The 26,512-nt window shown below is 35.0% G+C and overlaps 3 protein-coding genes across 4 annotated transcripts; all 3 read left to right on the top strand.

The window, feature by feature from the left end:
• The first annotated feature begins 5,224 nt into the window (after nt 1-5,224).
• LOC107941706 (mRNA-capping enzyme) lies at nt 5,225-12,513 on the top strand. Of its 2 annotated transcripts, none has more exons than XM_016875288.2 (18): nt 5,225-5,637; nt 6,029-6,188; nt 6,734-6,872; nt 7,136-7,287; nt 7,625-7,708; nt 7,785-7,847; nt 8,211-8,339; nt 8,427-8,639; nt 9,140-9,259; nt 9,653-9,702; nt 9,845-10,007; nt 10,101-10,238; nt 10,703-10,825; nt 10,917-11,015; nt 11,256-11,345; nt 11,446-11,530; nt 11,630-11,763; nt 11,864-12,513. In XM_016875288.2, exons 2-18 carry the CDS (start codon nt 6,060-6,062, stop codon nt 11,990-11,992), a joined length of 2,040 nt encoding a protein of 679 aa, XP_016730777.1. In that variant the 5' UTR covers nt 5,225-5,637; nt 6,029-6,059; the 3' UTR covers nt 11,993-12,513. The 2 variants fall into 2 exon arrangements, with proteins under 2 accessions (XP_016730777.1, XP_016730778.1); XM_016875289.2 differs by having other exon boundaries at nt 6,036-6,188.
• A 4,955-nt stretch (nt 12,514-17,468) lies between these two features.
• LOC107898848 (protein OCTOPUS) lies at nt 17,469-20,144 on the top strand. The gene has a single exon (XM_016824411.2). It carries the CDS (start codon nt 17,950-17,952, stop codon nt 19,888-19,890), a length of 1,941 nt encoding a protein of 646 aa, XP_016679900.1. The 5' UTR covers nt 17,469-17,949; the 3' UTR covers nt 19,891-20,144.
• Nucleotides 20,145-23,144: 3,000 nt separating this feature from the next.
• Nucleotides 23,145-25,181, top strand: LOC107941712 (laccase-4-like). The gene is given in 5 exon segments (NM_001327453.1): nt 23,145-23,231; nt 23,332-23,483; nt 23,570-23,943; nt 24,026-24,952; nt 25,051-25,181. Coding segments are annotated over 5 exon segments (1,671 nt in total).
• Nucleotides 25,182-26,512: the final 1,331 nt, after the last annotated feature.

Raw genomic sequence — 26,512 nt, forward strand, 5'->3', positions numbered from 1 at the left:
AACCCAACGCTTTGAGGAACAAGGCTGCTTCTCTAGGTGTCATTGGACATCCACCTTGACGTCGCCGTTGCTCACCGTCAATGGTTTTCTCCCTCCAATGTCTAACCTTGTATCTCATAATTGTGAGCTCATTACCTTCTTGTTCGGTAAGGTTGTGGATGCAGCCTGTGAATGCAAGCATATCCTTCTCGTACCTTAAGTGCAGAGCAATGTATGGTTTATTATTGTTCTTTAACCTCTCGACTAAAGTCATTCCGAGATCCTCTATCTCTTTCGTATAGCGAAGAGCCTCATAATTGGCATGGCACCTTAGTCTTTGAATTGAAGTTGGTAGTCCATTATTAGCAAGCCTAGAATCAGTATGTGTGAACTTGATTACCTTATGTCGCTTTAGTAATGGCATCACCTTCTTTCTATAGTAACTAGCCTGCAAATGAAAGCATCTATAAGGCACCATTCCAGTTAACATAAAATTAAACCAAGTATCATCAAAGTTTTCTATACCTTTGACCAGGAAACAGGGGCCCTTACAAGAGGCTTTATTGCTGTATATTTAACAGGTAGATGTTCAACAATCTTAACATCATCTTTCAGAACGTTGATGAAGTGCCTCCAAGCAAAAATATCCTTAAAATCACTGTTGCAATTTAAAAGAAAGTTAATCTTTTTAAGCTTATACAAATAAACTGATATTTAAATATTTAATGTTACCTTGGGTCAGTCCAAAATGATTCATGATCTAGAGAAGGAAGAACCAAGGTGGCATTCATTATCTTAGCAACAGCAACCATATCACAAATCTGCAATTTAATACAGATTAGCTTTTGGAAAACACCAAAAGGTTAAAAACAAGTTTATTAAACTTACTCCTATTCTCATTTGATTCAGTCCTCCATTTGCATGAACGATGATATAACCATTAGTCGTTGATCGACCCTGAGTTAATTATGTCAGATTGACAATATTGATAGGATGTGCTTACAAGTGAGAAAGGAATATGACATACTTGTTCGATTCTTAGGCGAGATATAATTGTTGATAATTGTCACTGTTTGGTTTCATCCAAATTCTGGGTCTGCGAATAACGCAAGAACATGACATACTTGATGTTGTAAGGAAAAGCTAAGCAAGAACATGACATGATATAAAGCTAATGTTCATGATACAGTACCCCAGAAACAGTCAAGAATCAACATATTCAACGCCAAAAAGGAAAATAACAAAGAAGCATTCATTTCAACTTACGAAGACCCGCTCAAGGACCCGTTTGGGCACGGAGCTTTGAGTCTCGGCGACAACACGTTGGGCCAATGTCCAATCATCTTTAAAAGCTTGTAAGATCAACAGTCCGTTTTCGTTTTTCCATTTACCGTTGATCTCGACGTGTCTACAAAGGAACGTGACTTTGCAAAAAACGGAAACAGATATCATCAACAACACGACTCCGAGGATTTTACGCCACACCTCCCCGCCGGATCTCAAACCGGGAACCATATTAACTGCTTCATGATGACACGTGTTGTCAACACACAGCCAAGAACATAACAAGTTCCTGTGAAGCAGCAGGAGCAGATATCTTATGTGGTGGCCGGAGGAGGAAGAACCGGAAGGAAGGTAACCGTTGGGGCTGTCGGTTTGTTCGTCGTTGTAATAACAGTTTAAATTACAAGAAGATGAACAATTGCTGTCGGACTCTGATGTCGGAAGTTCTGTCACACGTCGTCTTGTAGTAGTGTGTCCACCTTGTTTTGGGCTGCTGTTTGCCGTTTGTTTGCAATTCCCGACGGCATGGCGTCACCGGAAATATTAAAAGAGAGAAAAAGGAAAGCGAAGAAGAAGAGGAAGAAGAGACGATCAAGCAACTCAACACGAAAATTTCTTTAATAAATAGGCTTTGCCGTACTTTTTCTATAATGCATGAAAATTGACGAATGGCAAATGGAGAGGTAGCAGGACATTGTTTTTATGGGTTTTTCCGAACGTACGAGGCACGGCCTGTTTGGTTTTTTATTTCATTGTTGGGAATGAATCATAAAAATTACAAATACTTGAATTGTGGTGTGTAGAATATAACGTATGGTCATTGGTCAATATTTTTATTAATACCATATACTAATACTTACCATTTCTACAAAAACAAATACTAATAATACTTACCATTAACACAAGTCTATCTCTCAATCAGGGTAACTCTCCAAAACTCACTAAAAATAAAGAATTTTTTTGTCATAATTATATATATATTATTTTCCTATTTATAGATTTATAAGGGGTTATAAATAATTTTAAATACTGCCTCAAAAGTTTAAAAAATAGTATTACTTCGATAATAAATTTAATATTGTTTTATGAACATATAATATATCTTGTTTATGTATTTTGCAATTTAATAATCCTAAACATGTTTGTTGTAGACTTTTTATACATTAAATTCTTACTATATATCTAAACAAAAAAAAATCTTATCATATAAATTTTAATATATTTATATCTTTGTATTATGATTATATTATTTTATATTTTATGGAGTTAAGTTGCTGTAACCCAAACATTCTTTCAGGGCATGGCATTTGAAGCCCTATTTGCCTCCCTAAAGGCATAGCAAAAAGAGACCTGCCAATCACGGTCACACAAGCCCTTGATGCTTAGACACTGATCCATCATTCTTTCATATTAGATTTGAAGCTGACGGCAAAAGGGGTTTCACAGTGATTAAACAAGTTGCCATTAGTGATTGGGCTAATAGCTAGTTGGCATAATTATGTAATGAACTGAATAAACATATCAGCTGCGACGCATATTTATTATTTTAACATCTATTCGTTGGTAATAGTTCAATTAGCATTGATAAGTGATAGGGTTCATATGAAGACTCATCACTTCCAGATGCAAAGCTAACGTCTAACTAGGAGCTTCATGTAGGTTTATCTATACGTCTAATTCTTGCAGGTTTGGTATACTTGCAATAGCATGAAATTGGTGTTCGTTTTCACTTTCCAACAACATTAGAAAACATTTTTGATATACCTTAATCTCTAGGATGGAGCAATAAGCTATGTGAATCCTTCGACAATCCTCGGAAGCATTTTTTAACATAACACTCATTAGGGTCCCATTTGGATGAATTGGACAGTGCTATTGGATAAATTGCTGTCATAAAGAGTATACAATAAGAAATTTTTAATCGTGTTGCATTTCTTGAATTGATTCCATGATTAAGTAAATTGTGAATTATCAGAACGATTCTTCTTAACATAATTACAATTATTTAAGCCTAATTGTATATATCTGATTGATTCCTCCTCTAGCTCAACAAAAGTTCAATCAGACTGCATTTGAATTAGAAGAAAATTCTACGAATTTAGAAATAATTTAATTGAGTCAATTTATTGGATGTGGAATTAAATTAAGTAATCGTGAGAATTGTTCAACTAGAGAATTTGATTAAATAATTTTCTTGAAAAATTAATTTGGAAAATTTTAGTGATTTTTGAAAAAATTAATTTTGATAAAGTAAAATTAAATTAATCAAATTAATTAAAATAAATATGATATTTTTGGAAATCATTTTTCAAGTCAAACAATTAGCACAATAGGTAATTGAACTTGAAAAATAGACCCGAGATCGAAAATTAAACTTGAGAACCAAAACATGAGATCGAAGCCTAAAAATTGGTTGAATCGGGCCCTGTGTATGAAACTGAGTCGACAGTCCAATCAATGGCTGGTAGTTAAGTTAGTTATTACTATAGTTAGGTTTTAATTGCTTAGTAAACCTTCAAACTTTCTTGTAGTTACATTTTAATCCTACTTTAATATTATTCAGTTTTTTTTTACTTTCTTTTGTTAAACCCCCTTTTTTTATGTTCTTGCTTATTATTCTTGCCTCCATTGTTGTGCAACCCAAGCTTTAAAGTTTGAATTTTTATCCATTTTTTAGGGTTAAAGGTAATGGTGTTTTTGTTTAATTTCTTATTGTTAATGAGTGGTTAAATTACTAGGTGATGGTTGATGGAAATGATAGGTAATTGATTTTTTGGTTCGAGACTAAATTGCAAAATTAGACTAAATTGAATAGACTTAAAAACTTAAGATTGACACTAATCAAGATAAGTGAGATTAATAGGAGATCTTATTAAGCATCAATTTGATAAGTCCTGGATTAGTTGGTGAGGTCGAGGTCGAGAGATAAATTGGACTAATTTTTTGAAATTGGTAAATTTGAGGTCGAGAGGTAAAACGAAACCAATTTAGGAGTAATAACAATTTAGAATCCTAATTTGAAAGTCAACCAACCATTCCTTGTTATCGTATTTGATAGTTGTGAAGTTCGTTTTCTTTACAATTTAATTCTTTATTAGTTTCAGGTAATTAATTGGTATAATCATATTCTTGACCAACCTGTCGTACTATAGTATTTAGCTAGTAGTTAATTAGACTCACTGATTCACATGCTTTTAGCTTAGGAATTTGCTTAATTGCCTATTTGTATGGGTTCGATCCTTGGATTACTTTAATGTTTCATTGAACATTACAAATATTACAATTGACCTGTAATGCTTGTAATAAAACTGCAATAGTTATATATTTTTTAGTGTTAATTCTACGCCTAGCCACGGTGTTCAAGCGTCGGAAGTTGGCGTGTGGTCAGCCTTGTTATAGCAGTGTCACGACATCTAAGGCAATATACTCTTTTTTGGCATTTTCAGGTCGGTGTCACGACGTCCCATAGTGTGTGTCATGACATAGCAGACAATATGCTCCTTAAGTAGTCTGGAGGTGGTGTTGCGACATTAGAGCTAGGAGTTACAACATCAAAAGCAATCCTTTATTAGATTTGATTCTCTAAGTATAGTATTTTCGTCTAAGTACACTTGCAATTTTTTGAATAGATTAATTAATAAAATTATTTATGAATTACATTAATAATTTATTTATTATCCTCACATGATTTTTACACACAAAGCAAAATGAAAGCAAATATTACTTACTCGTTGTCTACTAACGTTTAACTAATAGTAAGCAGTGTTTCGTGATTAGATCGTAATACAAAAAGACAGCCTTATGTAATTGATTACAAACTAAAATGATTTATATAACTGTTATTATAAAAAATAAAAGGATACGAGGCAAATTCTAAAAGGCTAGTAAGAAAACCAGACTGAATAGAATGATTATGAGGGGAGGAGAAGACTTCACCACAAAGTTTGTCTACTAAAATTAATCAAATACAAAAATAAATAATCACATAATTAAATAAATTAAAATTGATTGTTTCAAACCTTCATGTTGCTTCTCTCTCCGGGCACGGGACTGATTTATTAAGCTTTTTATTTCTGGGGGGCTACTTACTGCTATCTCTCTCTCTTCTATTTCAAAAAACAAAATTACTTCCTCTCTCTAGGGTTTCGAAGGGAAAACTTTCAGAGAACCACGGAGGGCACTCCCACCCTAACCCTAATTGTAGGGTTGTTACAGCTTACACAACAAGTTTATTGTGGTTATTTGATTCACGAGATTCAATTTGTTTTCTGGGAAGAATAAAAAATAGAGAGGAAATCAAGTTTACTTTAGCGTCTCCGACGACGTTGCGGATCGTCTTTTTGATGCAATTTCTACGTTGATTTCATGTTTCTGGTGAGTTTAAACCTAATTTCGTATTTTTCTTTTCGATTTTCTCTTTTTTTTTTGCTGCCGAAAGGATTGTAGTTGCTTGCGTATATTTTTATTTGTTAGGGTTTTTCGAATTGTTTTTGATTGTTTCGTTCATTGGATAAACAATTTATAGTAAAAACGAAAAACAAGGCACAAGGCATAAGTCAGAACAAGGAACACAGAAAGTGAGGGGGAGTGTGAGAGAAAAGAGATAGAGCTGTTAGGTGGATTTGCTCTTAGATTGACCAATTTATTTGCTAAGAGAGAGCTAGCCATTTTATTTTTGATGATTTAGCATCAATTGATTAATGAATTTTCTTCCTAAGAATAGATGTCTTTTATTTGTTTTCATCTTGCTTACCTTTTCGGATAGGTTTTAGTTCATGGTGTTTGGTAGATGCTGAATGATTGCTAGTATGGACTTAAATGCTTCACCAGTACCTGAAGATGATGAAGAGATATATGAAAGACATATTGAACATTACTCTGCACAAGAAGAACATGTAGAATCTGCAGTTGAAATTTCACGGCGGGTACTTCTCTGATTCCTTTATTTGTTTTCATCTATCATTGATTGGGAATAGTTCTGGCCTTTATTTATTTATTTTGATTTCTGGTAAGCATGGTTTAGGCAGTGTCAGAATGAATCATTCTCAGCAATGAACGATAGACCAAGGTAGTGTTGTAGATGAAACAGATTCTTTTGTTTCATGTGAGCATGAGATGCTGAAGTTGTCTGGGTTAATTTAGTTGATTTGGAGTGGTAGCCACTTATTGGCTACTTAAAAAGTTAAAACCTAGTGGTGAAGGGACGTGGTGGCTTGTGTATGCTGAAAATTCTTTCCTCTTCAAAGGATTTATATATGTTTGTGTTCATAATTTTTTATTGTTATTATTATTTAACATGCAGGTTCGGTTACTCTTTCCTTTTTCATTTTACATTTCCCGTATCTCTTTCCTGTCTAGTTTATTCATGTTATGCTGTGATATTTTTGTTTCACTCTTTAAAAGGTTTTTAATCTTCATATTTTTGCATCACTTTTCATTCATGCATGGTAATGGAATTTGCTTCTTTTAGGAACGTGAAGAAAGACGGAAGAGATTGAGAAGAGACCGATCAGATGACCGGCCAGTCCATGTCTCTCAGCCTCCTCTACATGATCACTTCTATCAAAATAGGAATCCCAGGTCTTATGATAAAAGCAGGATCCCTCCTGGTAAGACGGCTGACATTGCACACTAATTGCTAACTAGTCTCAGGGTTACTGTCAATGTATTTTTAATAATCTTGGTTTTCCATTGCCAAATATTGTAGTGCTTTGAAGTTTATGTTTGGTATTATTCAGTACTTCTTTTTTGTTGTTAGTCATTTCATTTTTATGGTTAAGTTGGTGAGTTGATTGATTATTAACATTTCAAATTTACGTTGTTGTTTAAGACATCACATTTTTTTTAACAACCTTTTCTAATCTTTTTGCAGGTTGGCTGGATTGTCCTTCAGTTGGTCAGGAAATAGGCTGTATTATTCCTTCTAAGGTTCCACTTGGTGAATCTTATAATGACTGTGTTCCTCCTGGTAAAAGATACTCTTTTAAGCAAGTGATTCATCAGCAAAGAGTTCTAGGAAGAAAGGTATATGGACAATGTTGCTTTGACAATGTTAATTTCTTTTTAATTGTCCCATAAAATGCAAATCGGATCTTTTCTGTCATCATCTCTATCATATAAGTGGCGCATCAAATTTTTTTGTGAAGGACTCTAGAAATCCTCAAATGCAGGTTCATGTTATGAAAATGCATATGGGGACTAAGCTGGTTATATAAAGCAGGGTAGTAGACATGCTTGTAGACAATGCCTTTGTGCATGTTACACAAATAAGTTAGACGTTAGTTTCTGTTGGATAAGACTTGTAAAATGAGTTAGGTAATTGGAGAATAATTTTTACCTTACCTGCATGTTCTGTTTTCAGCTTGGTTTGGTGATTGATTTGACGAACACATCTCGTTACTATCAAACTACAGACCTGAAGAGAGAAGGCATTAAGCATGTAAAGGTGAGCATAGGTTAAGTATAGTTTACTGCTTGTCTTGTTGCTTTCAGCTTTGTTTTAACTCTGGTTTTTGCTCTAGATTCAATGCAAAGGAAGAGATTCTGTACCTGAGAATGTGGCTGTAAATACCTTTGTTTACGAGGTACTTTTGCTATGATGCTTGTTTTTCGTTTCTACTAGAATGTCTGCTGTTATGTCTTCTTAAATGTGATTCCTGTGATAGTTTAAGTCCCAACTCCCACAGTTCATTTATCAATTGATGACGAAAATTTTGGCTGGTATTTTATGATTCCTTATTGTCTTGGCAAAGCCAACAAGCTACCGTCTTGTAATCTCAAACATATGTTAGATGTTATCTCATGATGACCAATCAGCCCACTTCTTCTGATTGAACTTGTACTTATTTACATGTGGCATGCAGATTCTAATTATTACAGATTCACAAGCTACTTAATCTAATGTGCTGTAACCAATTAATGCATTTTTCACGTAATTTGTTTATCAGGTGTCGCAATTCCTCCTCCGACAAAAATCAAAGAAATATATTCTTGTTCATTGTACCCATGGGCATAACCGTACTGGATACATGATTATTCACTATCTTATGCGATCACAATCAATGTCTGTTACTCAGGTCAGTTATTTTTTGTTGCATTCATCTTTTAAACATCATTTAGGAATTCATAGCGTAACATCATTTTTTGTTTTACCTTTTGTGCAGGCGATAAAAATTTTCAATGAGGCACGCCCTCCAGGAATCTACAAACCTGACTACATTGATGCTCTGTATGCATTTTATCATGAAAGAAGGCCTGAAATGGTCATCTGCCCTTCAACTCCTGAGTGGAAGAGGTCTTCTGACCTTGATCTCAATGGTGATGCAGTTGCAGATGACGACGATGATGATGGAGGTGGAGGTCCAGCTGCATTACCTGTACGGATGACCTTGTAGTATTGTTGTTTTTTCATCCCTTTTTTTTTATTGTATGTATTAGCTTCATAAGGGCTTTAAAAAGTACTTTGATATATCAAGCCTTTTATATCCATTGCTTCTCTTCCATGTAGAAGTTAGATTTTTGTTTCTCTTTCATATGGAAAAGGTTAGATTTTTACTTTTTTATTATTATCAGAAAATGACAAATTTTGATAAATATTATGTTTGGGGTTATCTTCAGTGGTAGCATATGTAACTTCTGCTGGTGGTCGGTTTCCTTTTTCTCCCCTAACCATGTAGATTATAGAGGAGTTGTTTTGTTGTGTTATGACAAACTTTCAAATTGTATTAAGGTTTGTTGTTAAGGTCTTGCTAATTGATACTGAGGTATGCTTGTTTATGTTTCTTCTAGCTTTATATATCACGTTTCAGTTTTGCTCAAGTTTTGGAACAAGTATTTTGTTTAGATTTCAGCTTTGATAAGTCCTTTTGGATATCAGGAGAATCATGAAACAGATGCAGTGTTGACAAATGATGACATTTTGGGAGATGAAATACCTCGTGACCAACTGGAATCAATGCGGTCATTCTGCTACCAAACATTGAAGTTAAATCTTGGGGTATGCACTTTAAATCAGCGTATTTTTAGCTACTTATTCACGTTATTGAGTCTATGAGATTCAGAGAGAACTAGTTTTCATCAAATTTGTGATAGACAACATTCACAGCTTTTTTATCCGCCTTTTTTATTGCTTTACTTTTTATGTGATGATTTCCTGGAAGGCAATTAAATGATGAGTTAGTAGGCTTTTTTGCTTTGAATATGGTAGCATGACTTGTAATGATAATATCTAAATTCTGAATGATAACATTAAGAGAACTTCACCATTTTATAAAGCCAAAACTGTTGAAAACTTGAATACCTTCTTTTCAGTTAATTCTTTCTCTTTGTGTTTTACTCATAAGAGTTTTGGTTTAACATGAGCTCTGGCATTCCCATTTCTTGAAAGCAGGTTAGAGGACATGCACAATTTCCGGGATCGCATCCAGTTTCACTGAACAGGTCCTCTAGATGTTAATTTCTTTCTTAATATCCTCTGGGATAAAGTGAATGTTAAGCTAGTCCTACTTAGTCTATTTTGTTATTATATTTTGGTCTGGAATCTTTATATAAAAAAATGATTTCACTATGTTTGTGCTTATAGGGACAACCTACAACTTTTAAGGCAACGTTATTATTATGCCACTTGGAAAGCGGATGGAACACGATATATGATGTTAATAACTGTTGATGGTTGTTACCTAATTGATAGGAGTTTTAATTTCCGAAGGGTTCAGATGAGGTTCCCTGCCAGACACCCTAATGAAGTATGTATTTGCATATCTACTTTTCTTAGGAAAACTTTGGGAATTTAGTGTCTTACAGATCTTATTAATTTGACATAATTTTCAATTTGCAAGGGTATAGGGGAGAGAACTCATCATTTCACATTGCTTGATGGTGAAATGGTAATAGATACCTTGCCAGACTCGCAAAAGCAAGAGAGAAGATATCTCATTTATGATATGATGGCAATTAACACTGTTTCTATCGTAGAGGTTGGTTGTGCTTATTTGTTACAATTTTTTTCTTTTTATTGTCTGTCCAATTTGGCATTGTAACTATATTACTTAACTGATAGTTGAGTTGAAGTCTTTCTCTATAGTTATTTAATCTTACTTTACTCTAGGCTTCTGAAGACTATATTTTAAACATTTTTAGTCGGGCTTGTCAGAAATGCTTTTTGTCTTAAGTTTGCTTTAGGTTTTGATCTCCCTGACCCAATTCCCGAAAAGCATTATTTTGATTAGGAACTGCTTGTCATTCAATTGGGTAATGATTACGAAGTTTGTGAAGGGAGCTTTTGTTGGTTTCCCTTACTGATTTCTGTTGCTCTTGTTCTTCTGGAATTCAACAGTGGAGCCAAGCCATTAAATCTAAGAGTACATTGAAATTCAGAGACAATGGTTTTTTAATTTTCAGAATCATGTTTTCTCCATTTTCTCATAAAAATCTGATGCAGCGGCCCTTCTATGAACGATGGAAAATGCTGGAAAAAGAAGTGATTGAGCCTCGAAATTATGAACGGCAGAACATTTACCAGAGCAGGAATCCATATTATCGATATGACCTTGAACCCTTCAGGGTATGTATTGAGGAGCACTGATTCTTAATATACTGGTCTATTTCCTACCTTTGTGGAGATAGGCTGAGAATATGCTTAATTCTGTTATTAGGTGCGGAGGAAGGATTTTTGGTTGCTATCCACTGTAAATAAGGTTTTGAAGGAATTTATCCCTAGGCTCTCTCATGAGGCAGATGGTCTTATTTTTCAGGTGATTGAAGAGGATTACTGGATTATGAATCTCAAATCTTTCAGTCTCGTTTATTTTACTAATTATGTAAATGATCTTTTGATCGGATATTTAGTATGTCAGCATTTGTACATATATTCATCCAACCACATCTTTTCTAGTTTCACACAGTATGTCCTGCCCATCCATGCATCTTTGGACCTTGTGGTACTTCTTACAAATGCAATGTTATGAAAATCACTGATTTTTTTGTCTTGCCAGGGTTGGGATGATCCATATGTACCTCGCACTCATGAAGGTCTTCTAAAATGGAAATATGCTCGGCTGAACTCTGTTGACTTTCTATTTGAGGTTGTGCCTCATTTTCCTTTTAATTGGTTTTTTATGTTAAATTTTGGCTTAAAAAATTTGATGGCATTGATCCTAAACTGAAAGCTTTATGCATCTACAGATTAGCAGTGATGATCGTCCTCAACTTTTTCTCTTTGAACGGGGAAAAAGGAAGTTGATGGATAGGGATACAGTTGAATTCAGAGGTTGCTGTTAATTGTGTTTATTGTGTTTTTCTGCTTCATTTGAAGTCATGGCCGTCGGTATTGATTTTCTTTTCTTGTAATTCTCTGAATTACTTGCAGATGTTTCAGATCCTCCATCTTCATTCTCTGGGAAGATTATCGAGTGTTCTTGGGATCCTGATCAGCAGGTGTGGATCTATATGCGGATCAGGACAGATAAGTCGACTCCAAACGATTTCAATACTTTCAAGAAGGTCGGTCGGACTGTCTGCCTCATTGCTAAGTTGAGAAATAGTTTTTAAAATATTGTTGCGGAGCTAACTACAGTAAGATTTTTGTTTATGCAAAGAACAGGTGATGCGAAGTATAAGGGATAATATCACAGACGAAATCTTATTAAATGAGATTAATGAGATTATTCGGTTGCCCATGTATGCCGATAGAATAAGGATGGACAGCAAGGCTTCAGCACGACGTAAGTGACATTGGGTTGTGCAGTTGCTTGAGATATTGGTATTGGACGGCTTGGGTGTCCTGTGGTTTCTTATGGCGGTAAGTTAGGCGCATAATGAGGCGGTTGTGTTGAGCAGATGACGTTGATGAATCGGGTGGGTCACTGGGATATGATGTATTGTAATTAAAATCTGTCAAAATCTTTGTGGTGAGTGGTATGATCCAGGCAGCGGTACAATAGTTCTCGAATAGTGTTACGCCAAGTTGAGTTGAAAGGTGGTCTGAGACTAATTTTCTTATAGTTGGCCAGATCAAAGAGGATTTAGCATTGCAGCATGCATGCATTTAGGGTAACCAATGTATATTATTGTTTATTGTTTCATTTTAATATTTTGACCCCTTCCTAGTGCTAGTGGTTGAATTATTTTAGTATTGTTTGGTCCTGAACAACCGCACCATATTGGATCTCAACACATCACTTAAACCAAATGATAATATATGTCTTAGGGCGTTAGATCTCTCAAAATTAGACACAGCCAAGTTGACATTGATCTTGCGCATTTTTCTTTTTTCCCTTTTTTGATTAAGGAGGCCTGAGATTGTGTTATTGTCGAATTTGAGTTTTCTTTTTGAGATTACATGAATGCATTTGAGACTGTTATGTTTGGTCTATTCAGATTATTATTCGTGCATGCTTAGTTAGCATGTTATGATTTTCGGTATTAGATTTGCTCCTCAAAAGGATTATTATGCCACTAAACCATTCAAGCACATTCTATTTCCATTCAGTCAATGAGGTGATACAGCGATTTACCAACTTGGGTGATTAAACTAGGTTTAAAATTATACAAAACCTACTTGTGAGATGACCATCAAAGTGAGGAGTTGAGTTCAAATGAACAACAATAAATTCTGCGTTATGGATGGTAAAGTAGGCATTAAAATACTTTGGTCCAATGACAATGCTTTCGTGTTTTTTCAATTTTAGTGAACTTGATTTCAAAATTTGGGCAATTCTTTGGTCGAGAAACTTGAACAAAAGTTGGTCTTGGTCCAATTTTTATGGTTTTTAATTAATCAACCACATAAGGTGAAGAGAAATAAGCGAGTGTAGCACTGAAATCAAGCATGAATGGGCTCCATTCCTTGGATGAAAACTCAAAAAAAGGGAGAGGTCTTTCTTGCGAGCATTATTTTTCTGCTCACCATCTTTCCAACTCCAAGCATTTTTTTTTTCAACTCACCATCTTTCGAAGCATTATTGATTGGCTCAACTTGTAAATACAAAAAAAAAAAAGAAAAAGAAAAAAGGGAGTGGTAAAAAAAAAAAAGGAACAAAAGACTCGTCTTTGCCTTTTCCCTATCGCCTTTCACCTCTGAAAAAACTGATGATTCTCATGCAATGTTAATATACAATAGTTGAGGAGCTCCTTTATTTTATTGTAAAATATTAAAGCATGCGATATGAGTCAGTAGTAGTATAGGTTTCATAGGCCTTATAATAATAAACCACATCAAAGGCAAGATCTGTTTGGAATATATCTGCAAATCCCTAAGCAGGTTTGCCTAGAAACTCATAATATATATCTCTTTGTGACCTGCACTTGTAGTTGAGTCTTGTCTCTGCAAAAAAAAAAAAAAATCCATATAATTTTGTCTGGCTTTACTTGCATATATAACAATGCCAAACTCTTAATTCTTTCTTGGGATTCCTCCATTCCACTCTGCATTTAAACCTATTATTATGATTACGTAGTCATACTTATTTCTACCTCCAATTTCAGTGGCTTGGACCTATTCATGTGTTGCCCCATTTGCTTAGACTAATCATTTTTACTTCTAGAACATCATTGCAGCTGTTCAACTTCAGTCAAGGATTTTATCCTTATCTTTTGGTAAATCCTGGTGGATATTTTAATAATATATTGTATTTAAAATTTTAATTTTTTGTGATATTCGATGAAAACAATTATTGGTTGATTCATTATCTGCCAATATTTTGAGAAGATTATTTTCATAAGAATTTAATGAAAATGGGTTTTAGTTAATGTATTTTGCATTGATGATGAAATGAGAAATTGAGGATACAATTATTGTTATTATTATTCTTATTATTTTATCTTTAATTTTTTTTGGGGGGGCATTCCATTCTATTGTCACGCACATGCACCAATTATCACTTTTCTTGCTTTTGTATATAATTTAATTAAACATAAAAATCTAGAATATGATTACAGAAATTGAAATTCTTTGCTCATTACAATGGGGAATACAACGTTTTCCTTTTCTTTTATCACAAATGTTTTTTTTATATTATTTTCTGATATAATCAAATCTATCATTTATATTTATTTTACAGTTTGTGAAAATTATTTTGTTATTGCTCTCAACAATGCGCATGCAGTGATATTGGTCCCCTAAAAACGGATAAATTTGCTATTTAACCCTTTAACGTTTTATAGAATTATATTTTAATTTTTTAAAATTTTATGATTCATCTTTAATTATTTTAAAGTAATTTTTAACTTCGCTCTTGGTGTCACGTCGGTAATATTTTCATATTATTAATTGCTAAAAAAACCCCTCTGATTCATATGTTGTTTGTATAGTGTGTGTGGGGCAAAAGGAGTCGATTAGATTGGCTTTTTGTCACTCCGTAATATCTTTGGTAATGATGAGCTTTCCTTTTTTCTTTTTTCTACAGTGAAACATGTATTTGCATCTGAGTTTTTTTCTTTCTTTCTTTTTTCCTTTACAGCTTATAATTTTCCTGGAAAAAAAAAGTGAAAATATATTGGGAAGGAAAATAAAAGAAAATGATTTCATACAGATAATCTATGCATGTAAACGTATAGCAGAATGAGACTACAGCTTTATCTGCCAATATATATGGTTTCGGTGTATAATTACGGATGGATGATGTTAGGCTTGTAATAAGATTACATAATTTGCTATAAACCAGTGGAGTCCTTTAGTTAGTGCCCATGCATATCTGCTGCTCTTCAACCTTGTTTAAGACTGATGGTAAAACTAATATGGAGGTCCCTGCATTAGGTGTTAAATTATATTTTTATCCCCTCTACTAAAAGAATAGGTAAATTAGTCATTGTATATTAAATCAAAAAGCAAACTAGTCATTTCTATTAAAAATAAACATAGCTGACAGAATAACCAAACAGTGACAAATGGTGTGCTACATGTATCTCATCTTGATGTAAAGTGACCGATTTTTATCAGTAGAAATAAATTAATTCTTTAACAAAAAGACCAATTTACTCTTGATCTAATATGTATGGATTAATTTATCCAATTTTTTAGTAAAAAAAATAGAGTGCAATTTGAATTTTAATACAAAGTTCTCCGTGATAAATTTACCGATTTCAAAATTGATCGAACTTTTCTATTCATCACGACTCGAATAAAACTTATTTTTTAAAGAAAAAAAAAAGAAAATGAAAGTGTAATGAAGAGGGAAATAAATTTCAATTGGACAATGATAAAAAAAATTGGGACAACAAACATAACACATACAAAAAAAAGAAAAGGATTGATTTGGGAGGTAGTATAATATTAGGCATATAGAGAGAGAAGTTTTGATGGGGACTAATTAAATAAATTGGAGTATCATACTCTCAATATATATATATATATAAGATATGACATGCAAAAGCTAAAATTGAAAAGGATGGGTGAATGTTGGGATAGTGGAACAACAAAAGAGAGGGAAATGGTTGATTGGAATTGGAATGATGGAAAGTGGCCACAATGCTACAATTTTGGTCCCAATTATTTTGGCTACTTATCATTTACTCCTTATAACATTATGAATGTATACTCTCTCTTTTTATCCTTTTTTATTTTTTATTTTTAAATATTAAAATATACCCATCAATACCCATCATTACATTTTTATACCCATCAAATTTTTATATAACCAATCAACACCAATATTCATATACTCATTAAAGTTGGAAGGGTGTTTCGATTTTAACCCGTGTTAATTTTATCATATATTATTAGGATAATTTTAAAATCTAATCACTTCAGTGTTAAAATATATTTAATCATTAAAGGAAAAGCTAATATGATATCATTAACATTGTTATCAAAAAAAAAAAAAGGGAAGAGCAATTTTGAGTTTGAGAGAGCCTAAAGTGACCAAGGCATTTCCTTAGATCTTGATAAGTATAACAATATATCCAAGAATCGAATTGGTTGAACTATTTAATTTTAAGAGTGAGTAAATATAGGCTATGTTCGAGGCTTAGTTTTATAGCCTTTAAAAATAAGTTGTGAAAAACTAATCGAAGAAAAAAAGAGTTAGACGAGAGATCTTTTCTTGATCGATTCGCAAGCCGATGATAATAGCGGAAACTTGTTTGGAAGAAAAAAGGATAAGGTTATATTAGGATTTCTTTTTGAAGTGAAAAGGGAAAAGTTTAATATTTGATATGAAAAATAAAGAGAAAACAAAGGGTTTATTTTAAAAAAAAATATTTTTTTATATTTTAGAATTATAATTAAATAGAAAAAATATTAGAGGTAAATTTCATATTAAAACAATAAAAAAAGAGGTGATATGGATAGAAGTGAGAAGGTGAGAAAAAAAGAAGAAGAAAAAAGTGGAAGGAGTAAGATGATAGTTGAGCCGAAAACCAAAACCCAATAAAGACAAAGCCTAGAAAGTAGAGAGAGAATAATAAAGTGAGACAAAGTGTTAAAATGATATTACTACTTTTTGTAATTTTCTCGCGAAAAGATTTGAGTATCTATCCATTGGAATAATAAAGGACAGTGGAACCTTGACGTTTCACTATTTCATGCAGACAGCAAAGCTAAGGACTCCCTTTCACTAACCTCTCAGCTCTGCTCTTCACATGATACTGTTGGATGGGTGGAGACAGTGGTCGACCCACGGTGGCTTGCTTTTTGGTTTACCCGGCGGGGACATATGTTGCTATTCCTCCTTGCATGCATGCCCGATAAAACAAACTTTAAAAATTTTGTATTATATTCCCACTTAAAGAAGCAAACCCCACTTAACTAGGCATGGTAGCTTCATCTTAAATGAAAATCCTTTTTCAATTTCAATAATAAATAACAAGGACGTCATGTAATGCAAAAGCTGAATGGCAGGCAAACTGGGAAAACCATGCAAACACAAGTGTGGTATGTATAAAAATTGAAACTTATATTTATTAGGGGTGTAATATAAAAGAAAGAAAAGAAAAGGAAAGCGAAATGTGAGAGTCAGAGAAGAGGGGGAACTGGCAGCTAGCTAGCAATAGCACTTCAATTCACATCTAATGAGTGATGGCGTGGTTTGCTTTTGCTTTTGCTTTTGCTTTAGCTTTACCTTTATTTTTTCACAGAGAGGAATCTTTGAAAATCTAAAGCATTCCTCTCCTCTCTCACCACAAAGCTGATAGATTGATGAGTTGTTGTTGTAAAAGCAAATTAAAGGGTTTTTGGGTCATGCATCTTCATTTTTCCTAATATTTGCCTGCTTAGCTAAAAGTACGCCCATCCTTTTGACTTTATTTTATTTTGTTTTCACACACACAAACACAGGGTTGGCTTAATTTGGTTTGTTTTTTTTATACAATAAACCCAAATTGGGTGATTATTAGTCCCAGGTTGTGACAAGTGGTTAAAGTAAATAAAAACATGATCAAATAATATTCCTCTTATTACGTACATAGGTTTGGTTTTTGGTACTCGTGTGGGCTTGAGACGAGACAAAGTATATGCCCAAAACAGCCATTGGACTGACAAGCAGAGCAGGTGCCCCTGCCCCTGCCGCTGCCCTCCCTCTCTACGCTACGCACATTACTCTTTCACATTTTTCTTTTTCTTATTTCTCTTTTTTTCTTTGCTATTTGCTAATGCTACCCCTTCTCTCTTTATCTTTTTCTCTTTTTCTTTCTCTCTTGCTTTCCTATCCTATCAGATACTGTCCATTGCAACTAAACAATTAATTACCGGTTATGAATCCCAACGTGGAACCACTGTCGCATCCTGCATTAGCACCGCCACCGCTACCTCCGCAACCTCACCGTCCTTCCACTTCATGTGACCGTCACCCTCACGAGCAGTTTACTGGCTTTTGTCCCTCTTGCCTCTGTGAACGTTTAGCTGTTCTCGAACCTTCTTCTTCCTCTTCTCGGAAACCTCCTATCGCTGCCACTACTTCCACCGCTACTGCTGCTCTTAAAGCTATTTTCAAGCCTTCTGGTGGAAGTGGTGCTCGACATGGGTTTTTCCCTGAGATCCGGCGGACCAAGTCTTTCTCGGCCTCTAAAAACGAGGCTTTTTCTGGGGTTTTTGAGCCTCAGAGGAAATCTTGTGATGTTAGGGGTCGAAGTACTCTTTGGTCACTGTTTTATGAAGACGGTGATAAGGACCTGCATGCTGCTGGGAATGGACCGTCTTCTGAAATTGTTGAGGTTGAAGGTCGAAATTTGGCTTCGTCTTCGAGTGTTGTTCAAGGTCCTGTTTTTGAAAGCAAAGAGGAAGACCAAACTGAAAGTGAAACCGATCGCCAAGACGACATAGAGATCATAGAAGAAGAACAAGTAACCAATGTGCCTGTTGCCACTGCGAGTTTTACTTTAACCCACGATAAAGTTGAAGAAATTGAGCAAGAATACGAAAAGGAATCGTGTCTAGAAGAGGAGCTGAAGCCCATGAAAGATCATATAGATCTTGATTCTCAAACAAAGAAAGCTTCCGGAAGGGATTTTAAGATTGCTGGAAGTTTCTGGTCAGCTGCTTCAGTTTTCAGCAAGAAACTACAAAAATGGAGGCAAAAACAGAAGCTTAAAAAGACAAGAAATGGAGGTGGGTCTGCGAGATTGCCAGTGGAGAAACCGATTGGGAGACAATACCGAGAAACCCAATCGGAAGTTGCAGATTATGGGTTCGGGAGAAGGTCTTGTGACACGGATCCAAGGTTCTCTCTTGATGCAGCAAGGATGTCATTTGATGACCCAAGGTATTCATTTGACGAACCCAGAGCTTCTTGGGATGGGTACTTAATTGGGAGAACATTTCCAAGAATGCCTACCATGCTTTCTGTTGTGGAAGATGATGCTCCAGTTCAACATGTTATGAGGTCTGATACTCAAATCCCTGTGGAGGATTCACCACAACCACCACCGGCGGCGGCGGCGGCAGCGGCTATGAATTCTATTAATGAGGATCAATCAGTCCCTGGAGGAACAGCTCAAACAAGGGATTATTATTCTGATTCGTGTTCTAGGGGAAGGAAGAGTTTAGATAGGTCCAGTTCTATTAGAAAAACTGCTGCAGCTGTGGTAGCTGAAATGGATGAAATGAAGTCGGTTTCTAATCTTGATTACAGCAATGGACATAGGGATTCCAATTCCAATTCACTGAGAGGTGATTATTCAGATACATTCGAGATTGGTCTTAGAGACAATGCGGCATCAGTGTATGGAAATGGGGAGCGGAAAGGTTCGTCTACTAACAAGTGGCGTAGGTGGAGTAAAGCTTGGAATATTTGGGGGTTTATTCACAGGCGAAGTGTTAATAACAAGAATGAGGATGAAGATAGGTATTGTAGAAGTAATGGCGTGGAGAGGTCGTATTCAGAGTCTTGGCCCGAGTCGAGAGCGGGTTTCGATCCGAAAGTACTGCGGAGCGTAAGCTGGCGGAATAATTCAAGCAATTTCGGTGGTGCAACTGCAAGGATGAACTATGTTGAGTCGAATGGACAGAGTAAGAAGAAGAGAGAGGAGTTCGTGTTGGAGCGTAATCGAAGTGCAAGATATTCACCAAATGACTTTGATAATGGACTGTTAAGGTTCTACTTAGCACCCATGCAGGGTAGCCGAAGAAGTGGGTCAGGCAAAAACAGGGGAAGCCATGCACATTCAATTTCCAGTAGCGTACTCAGATTGTACTGAATTTTCAGATTCATAAGCTGTTTTTTCTTTGGGTTTAAACGTTGTTAAGTTCACTGCATTTGTTGTTTAACCACATATGACATGCCTTTGGTATTATTCTTGCTGCGGGCTGGTTGGAATTGGAAGGATTAAAAAAACAAACAAAAAAACAATAGCACCCTTAGATTTAATTGTTTGCCTTTACTTGTGAGTGGGCATGCATGCTTGCTTCTTCCACCATTCAAATAACAAAGCTTTTTTTGTTGTTGTTGCTATTGTTGTTGTTGCTATTCTATGTGTCTTGTTTCTAATCCTCATTTTTGTCTTTCCTCATGTTGTGTTTTTCATATTTTACCAGACAAGGTTCGGACAAACAGAATATATGTACAGATAAATAGAGCTTTGATTCAGTTTGGTTTTTATGTTATTTCATTGTCTCACACAATTAAAGTTGGCTGGTAAAGGCTGCAATTTTTAAAGAGTATGTTTCCTCGTAGCATTTGGCATGTTGTGGAAGTGGGTGAGAGGATGTGGGCTCACCTCATGCTCCTTTTTCTTTAGTTATTCAAGTTTCATTTTGTCACGAAAAATGATCAACTTATGCCCTTCTCCGTATCAACCAAGTCCATGCACACTCCAAATTGATCCTTACCAGACAACTTTATGTCATGTTAAAGCTCATAAACAACAACAAAAGATGTTCCAACTTGAAACAGTTTTAGTTCACAAGAATTGCGGAGATAAGCAAAAGTGTTATGTTTTCTATTTTTAAAATATTAGGCAGGATGTCAAGCGGGTATTAATAATCATTAAGGGAAAATTCAGTGCATGAGTTATGCAATAAATGGTGAAGTAATGATGATGATGCTTATTATTATTCCTCCATTAACAAAGGTTAATCTTCTTCCCTTTGTTATCGGGATGCCGAAAAGGAATCTAAACAAAACAATCTTTGGAGTCAAAAAAGATCATGCTTTCTCCATTAACGACGAAGCTTTTTTATGCCTCTCAAGTCAAAAAGGTGACTAGGAAAAGAATCCCACCATGTTCCTTCGCAGAGTGGATTGGAATTAAGGAGATATAAATTTATTTGTCTTGAAACAGATGAATAATTCTTGTGCTGATCTCAACTTGGGGATTAATAAATGGGTTTTATATTTTATGCTATCTGGGGTCTGTTTTCAGCCTAGTTTAAAATTATGAAATGGGCATAAGAAGATGGCTGGTAGCCCATATGTCACCCAATCCCTACCCATCTTCAACAGATAATGAATAATTAATCAATTGCTCATAATTTCAATCTATATATACCTCCTATCAATTTGATCTTGATTTAACAAATTTAGCTCGCGACATTTGTGTAAACATTGAGACTAAATTTGTTAATTTTTTTAGAAAAAAAAACTAAACTGATAAAATATATAAATATCTAGAATTAAATTTGTTATTATCTAATTAAAATTATGTACAATTTAAGGTTAATATCTAGAATTAAATTTGTTATTATCTAATTAAAATTATGTACAATTTAAGGTTAAATTACTCCGAATTTTTTATGAAAGATCAATTTACTCAATATCTAACTAAACTTTCAAACCTTAACTAACTAAAAATTATTATATATCCCAATGGCTACATTCTCAAAAGTTTTCAAATCCAATATCAAGCAATGGGTAAAGTCTACATGTTGAATTATTTTATTTTTGTCTGGTTTCAAAACAAACTTGGTACCAAATAAATTTGTCTTGCTGCTTATAGAAATTATAAAGAAGGTGGGTTGGGCATTATCTCCCAAGAAAACTTGAGAATCACTCCCTACAAGATTAGTCCACCTTGAAATAATTCTCTCACCAATTAGCACCTCTTCTCCACGTATAACCTCTCTTCTATACCACGAATCACCAAAATATTTGACCCATATATGCTGACATAGAAAAGCATTAGGCATGACAGATTATCTCCCAACATAGTCAGTCAACTTCTGAAAATAGTTACCATAGCCAAAAGCTGACAAGATAAAAATCAGGGTGCATGTTCACCATCAAGTGCATCAACAATTTAGTCAAAACTAGAAAAACAGTCGCATTCTATTGGCTTGGATAACTTTATCTGTTGCACTGAAAATGAAACAAAATCTACCATACGTGAGGGGCTAGTGATACAATTTGGAGTACATTTTTAGCAAGATTAGATTGACGTGGATTTGGACTACTGATTTCATCATAATCTGATTGGGTTGAATTTGGGGTTTGGAGGAGATTAGAAGGAGAGAGGAAGGCACAAGGGAAGGGAAGTTGGTTCCATGCTCTAGGTTGGGGTTGGTTTAGTCTTTGCTTTCAAACAAGCCATTCTATTAATACGATACCCTTTTTGAGATCCCATTTGTCAACTCTTTGTTTATAATTCACTGCCATTTGCCCTACGTAATTCACCTACTTTTATTTATCACAAACCTGCTAACATTAATCCTGTCTAATACCTCCATGGAACATGTGACCGACCACAGTTTCTTTTTTACCCTCTTTACCTGAAACAAGGAAAAACACGGATTTTCCTGCTTCTTCTCTATCGCTCCATAGCTTAACATGGTGATGTGTCTATGTCTATCACCATTTTTGCCTTTCTAGAAGATCATATCAGTGGTAAAAAACTGATGTTTAAGTGTTACTTGTTCAGCTTCCAAACACTTAAAAAATTTATGAATTGTGATGAATTTAATCTTCAAAACTTTATATGAATATTCTCAAAAAATTGTTACATTAATGTTGAGAAAAGCACTAATTTATAAAGCTTAAAGAAGACAAATTCAACTTCTTTTGAACTCCTTCTGACTTGATCAAATTTAGCTTTAGCTAGCTCGTTCTATTTCTGGCTTTTATGTGTTAATTATTAAAGAAGCTAAATGGGACAAAGATGATCAAGGAGATAAATAGCTAAAAGGTGGGTCAAAAAGAAAATTAATGACCATAAATTTCAACCAACCTAATTTCTGATTAAGTTTGTAATTAGATACAATCAGCATTAACTTCAAATTATGATTTGGTCCTTTAAAGCAACTTTATGTAAAATGCAAGAAATCATGGGAGAAGCCTTGTTATTTCTCAAATAACCCTTGTTTCTAAAGGATACATTCATCCACCTAACCAATGAAAAACGACATGGCAGCAATTGCTCTATCATCACCCTTTAAAACGAGCGTGTTGGCTAGTCCAAAGCCAAGGGGAACTAAGTGATAAAACAATTAAAAAACAAAAAGATCGAGAGAAGGACAGAAAATGGGCTCTTTGTTTCGAGTACTAGTTCTGCTTGCATTCCTTTTTCCTGTTCTTGTCGACTGCACCGTCCGACATTACACGTTCAATGTAAGTTCATTATTTATTTGTCAATGAAAATGTGTTCTCGCTTGCCTAGCTAGGAAAAATCCTTATACAACAATTGAGTTTATGGCGGTAACATGCGCAGGTGGTAATGAAGAATACAACTAGATTATGTTCAAGCAAGCCTATTGTAACAGTCAATGGTAAGTTCCCAGGGCAAACCTTATATGCCAGGGAAGACGATACAGTACTTGTTAGAGTTGTCAACCATGTCAAATACAATGTTTCCATACACTGGTGAGAACCCAAATCTTTGTTCTTCTCCAATTTAAATCACAGTTCAGGAATACCCCGTAAAAATCACATTAACTTTTGCATTCCAGGCATGGCGTGAGGCAGCTAAGAACAGGTTGGGCTGATGGGCCAGCATACATTACACAATGTCCGATCCCTACCGGGCAAAGCTATGTTTACAACTTTACCATTACAGGACAAAGAGGTACACTGCTTTGGCATGCACATATTCTGTGGCTAAGGTCCACAGTCCATGGAGCCATTGTAATCTTGCCTAAACGTGGTGTGCCTTATCCATTCCCAAAACCACACAAGGAAGCAGTTGTTGTATTAGGCGAGTGGTGGAAATCTGACACTGAAGCTGTGATCAATGAAGCACTTAAGTCTGGATTGGCTCCAAATGTCTCGGATGCTCACACAATAAATGGACATCCAGGACCCATCTCTAGTTGTCCTTCACAGAGTACTTACTGCTCTTTCTCTTTGTATATATCGTTTTAAAATGCTAAGATCTTTGACATAGAATCTGTTTCAATCATATTCAGGAGGTTTCACATTGGCAGTTGAAAATGGCAAGACCTATCTGCTACGCCTCATCAATGCTGCACTTAATGAAGAGCTGTTCTTCAAGATTGCTGGGCACAAGCTCACTGTGGTGGAAGTTGACGCCACATATGTTAAACCGTTCAAAATTGACACGGTTGTAATAGCCCCAGGACAAACCACCAATGTCCTTCTCTCGGCTGATCAAAGTTCTGGCAAGTATTTAGTAGCGGCTTCCCCTTTTATGGACGCTCCTGTCGCAGTCGATAACCTGACAGCAACAGCAACCGTGCACTACTCAGGCACTCTTGCCAATACCCCCACAACTCTCACTGCCCCACCACCAAAAAATGCCACAGCAGTTGCCAACAAATTTATAAACTCTCTTCGTGCCCTCAATTCCAAACAATTCCCTGCCTTAGTCCCACAAACTATTGATCACAGTCTCTATTTCACTGTTGGACTTGGGATTAACCCCTGCCCTACATGCAAAGCTGGTAATGGCAGCCGGGCGGTAGCTTCTGTTAATAATTTGACATTCACTATGCCGACAACAGCCTTACTTCAGGCACATTTCTTCAACATTAGTGGGGTTTTCACCACTGATTTTCCTGCTAACCCACCGCACAAATTTAATTACTCGGGAACTCCACCAACCAATTTGCAAACGATGACTGGGACAAAGGTTTTCAGGCTGGCTTATAACTCAACGGTGCAACTTGTTTTGCAAGACACTGGGATCATAGCCCCTGAGAACCATCCCATCCACTTACACGGATTCAACTTCTTCAGTGTTGGGAAGGGGCTTGGGAACTATAATCCAAAGACAGATCCTCAAAACTTTAATCTTGTGGATCCTGTTGAGAGGAACACAATTGGAGTACCAGCTGGCGGATGGGTAGCTATCAGATTTCGTGCAGATAACCCAGGTACATTAACAATGTTGTGACTTGTGAGTTGTGATACTTGGGTAATTTTTTTTTTTCTCCATGTTTTTAATCTTAATTTTTTTGTCCTGAAATTGCAGGAGTTTGGTTCATGCATTGCCATTTGGAAGTGCATACGACATGGGGGCTTAAGATGGCATTCTTGGTGGAGAATGGAAAAGGTCCAAATCAGTCACTTGTTCCTCCGCCGAGTGATCTTCCAAAATGTTAAAAATGGCAGCAGCATCCCCTTTTCCACATCGAAAGTTTCGAAGAAGACACTATGAAACGGAACTATTTAATAATAAGCAAAGCAAGAGTTGAGAATGAATTTGTTTTCTTGGGTAAATGAAACAACTTACTCAAGCGTCTCTGAATAACATTTGTATAAGCATTGCTATTTTCTCTATTATTATTTTCTTTTCTTTTTTGTTTTTTGGAATGAAAAAAAAAATTACTGTATAGGATCCGATTTCATCAAGGAAAAGCCATTTCCCCACCTCTTCATCATTCACGCTTAATTTCCATTTTCATTTTCGAAGGAGGTTGGACCATCTAGGAATTGGTTGTGTACCACTAATGCCGAGAACACTAAATTACTCGAAAATTAGTATATTGATATCAGAGGTTGATCAAGGTGATCTATCTTTAATAGTATTTAAGTATGGTTAGTTTAGTATTTCATTGACGTTCATCTCTTATTTACTGAATTTTTCATGACAAACACGGCATGCAACTGTTTAATTATAGTTTATTACTTTTCTATAGATATATACACAAAATGAAGAACGGAAACAAATATTTTCAATTTTTATTTCTTTGATCTAATCTCTTTTCTTATTTGTAATTATATTTTATTGCTTAGTAACTTGTGTTATCATTATAGTTTATTTGTAATCATCTTTGCTCATTTTAACTTTTCAATCTCTAAGGTAAAAGAATTTGCAAAAATGCATAAACTAAACCAAATCCTATTGAATGCATTTTGAATCAATTTTAACTTAAAAAGGCTTTTGAAAATGTTTTTTTAAAGAATTATCAGAAATCAACTACGTCAACATAGTTCTAATAAGAATTTTCCATTATTTCGAGTTGTTAAAGACCAGCTAACAACAATGCTCGAGCACTCGTCGGAGGCTCTTTAAAAGTACAAATCATATTTAAATGCTCGAGCATTCGTCGGAGGCTCTTTAAAAGTACAAATCATATTTAAATCTCCAATAATCATCTTCACCAAGTAATCCACAACCTATTTTATTCTCTTCTGAAAGACTGGTAATACTTTTAAAAATATTAGACACAACTAAAATGAGATATTAATTATAAATATTTAAAAAATATGTGCATGAAATGATTTAATTATAAATGTAAACCCTAAAATACTCAAACATAACAATCAATATACCAACCTTTAGGCTTAATACCACCAATCATTGCTGAAAGTTGTGTGTGCAGCAACATTACGATAATTTGTATAAAATATAAAAACAGAAAGCTATGCACTACCAATTTTGTACATTATTAATTTACCAAAGAATTGGAATCTTTCCACAAGTGGAAACA

The sequence above is a fragment of the Gossypium hirsutum genome, chromosome A11 (assembly GCF_007990345.1).
Source record: "Gossypium hirsutum isolate 1008001.06 chromosome A11, Gossypium_hirsutum_v2.1, whole genome shotgun sequence".
Taxonomy (NCBI): Eukaryota; Viridiplantae; Streptophyta; class Magnoliopsida; order Malvales; family Malvaceae; genus Gossypium; species Gossypium hirsutum.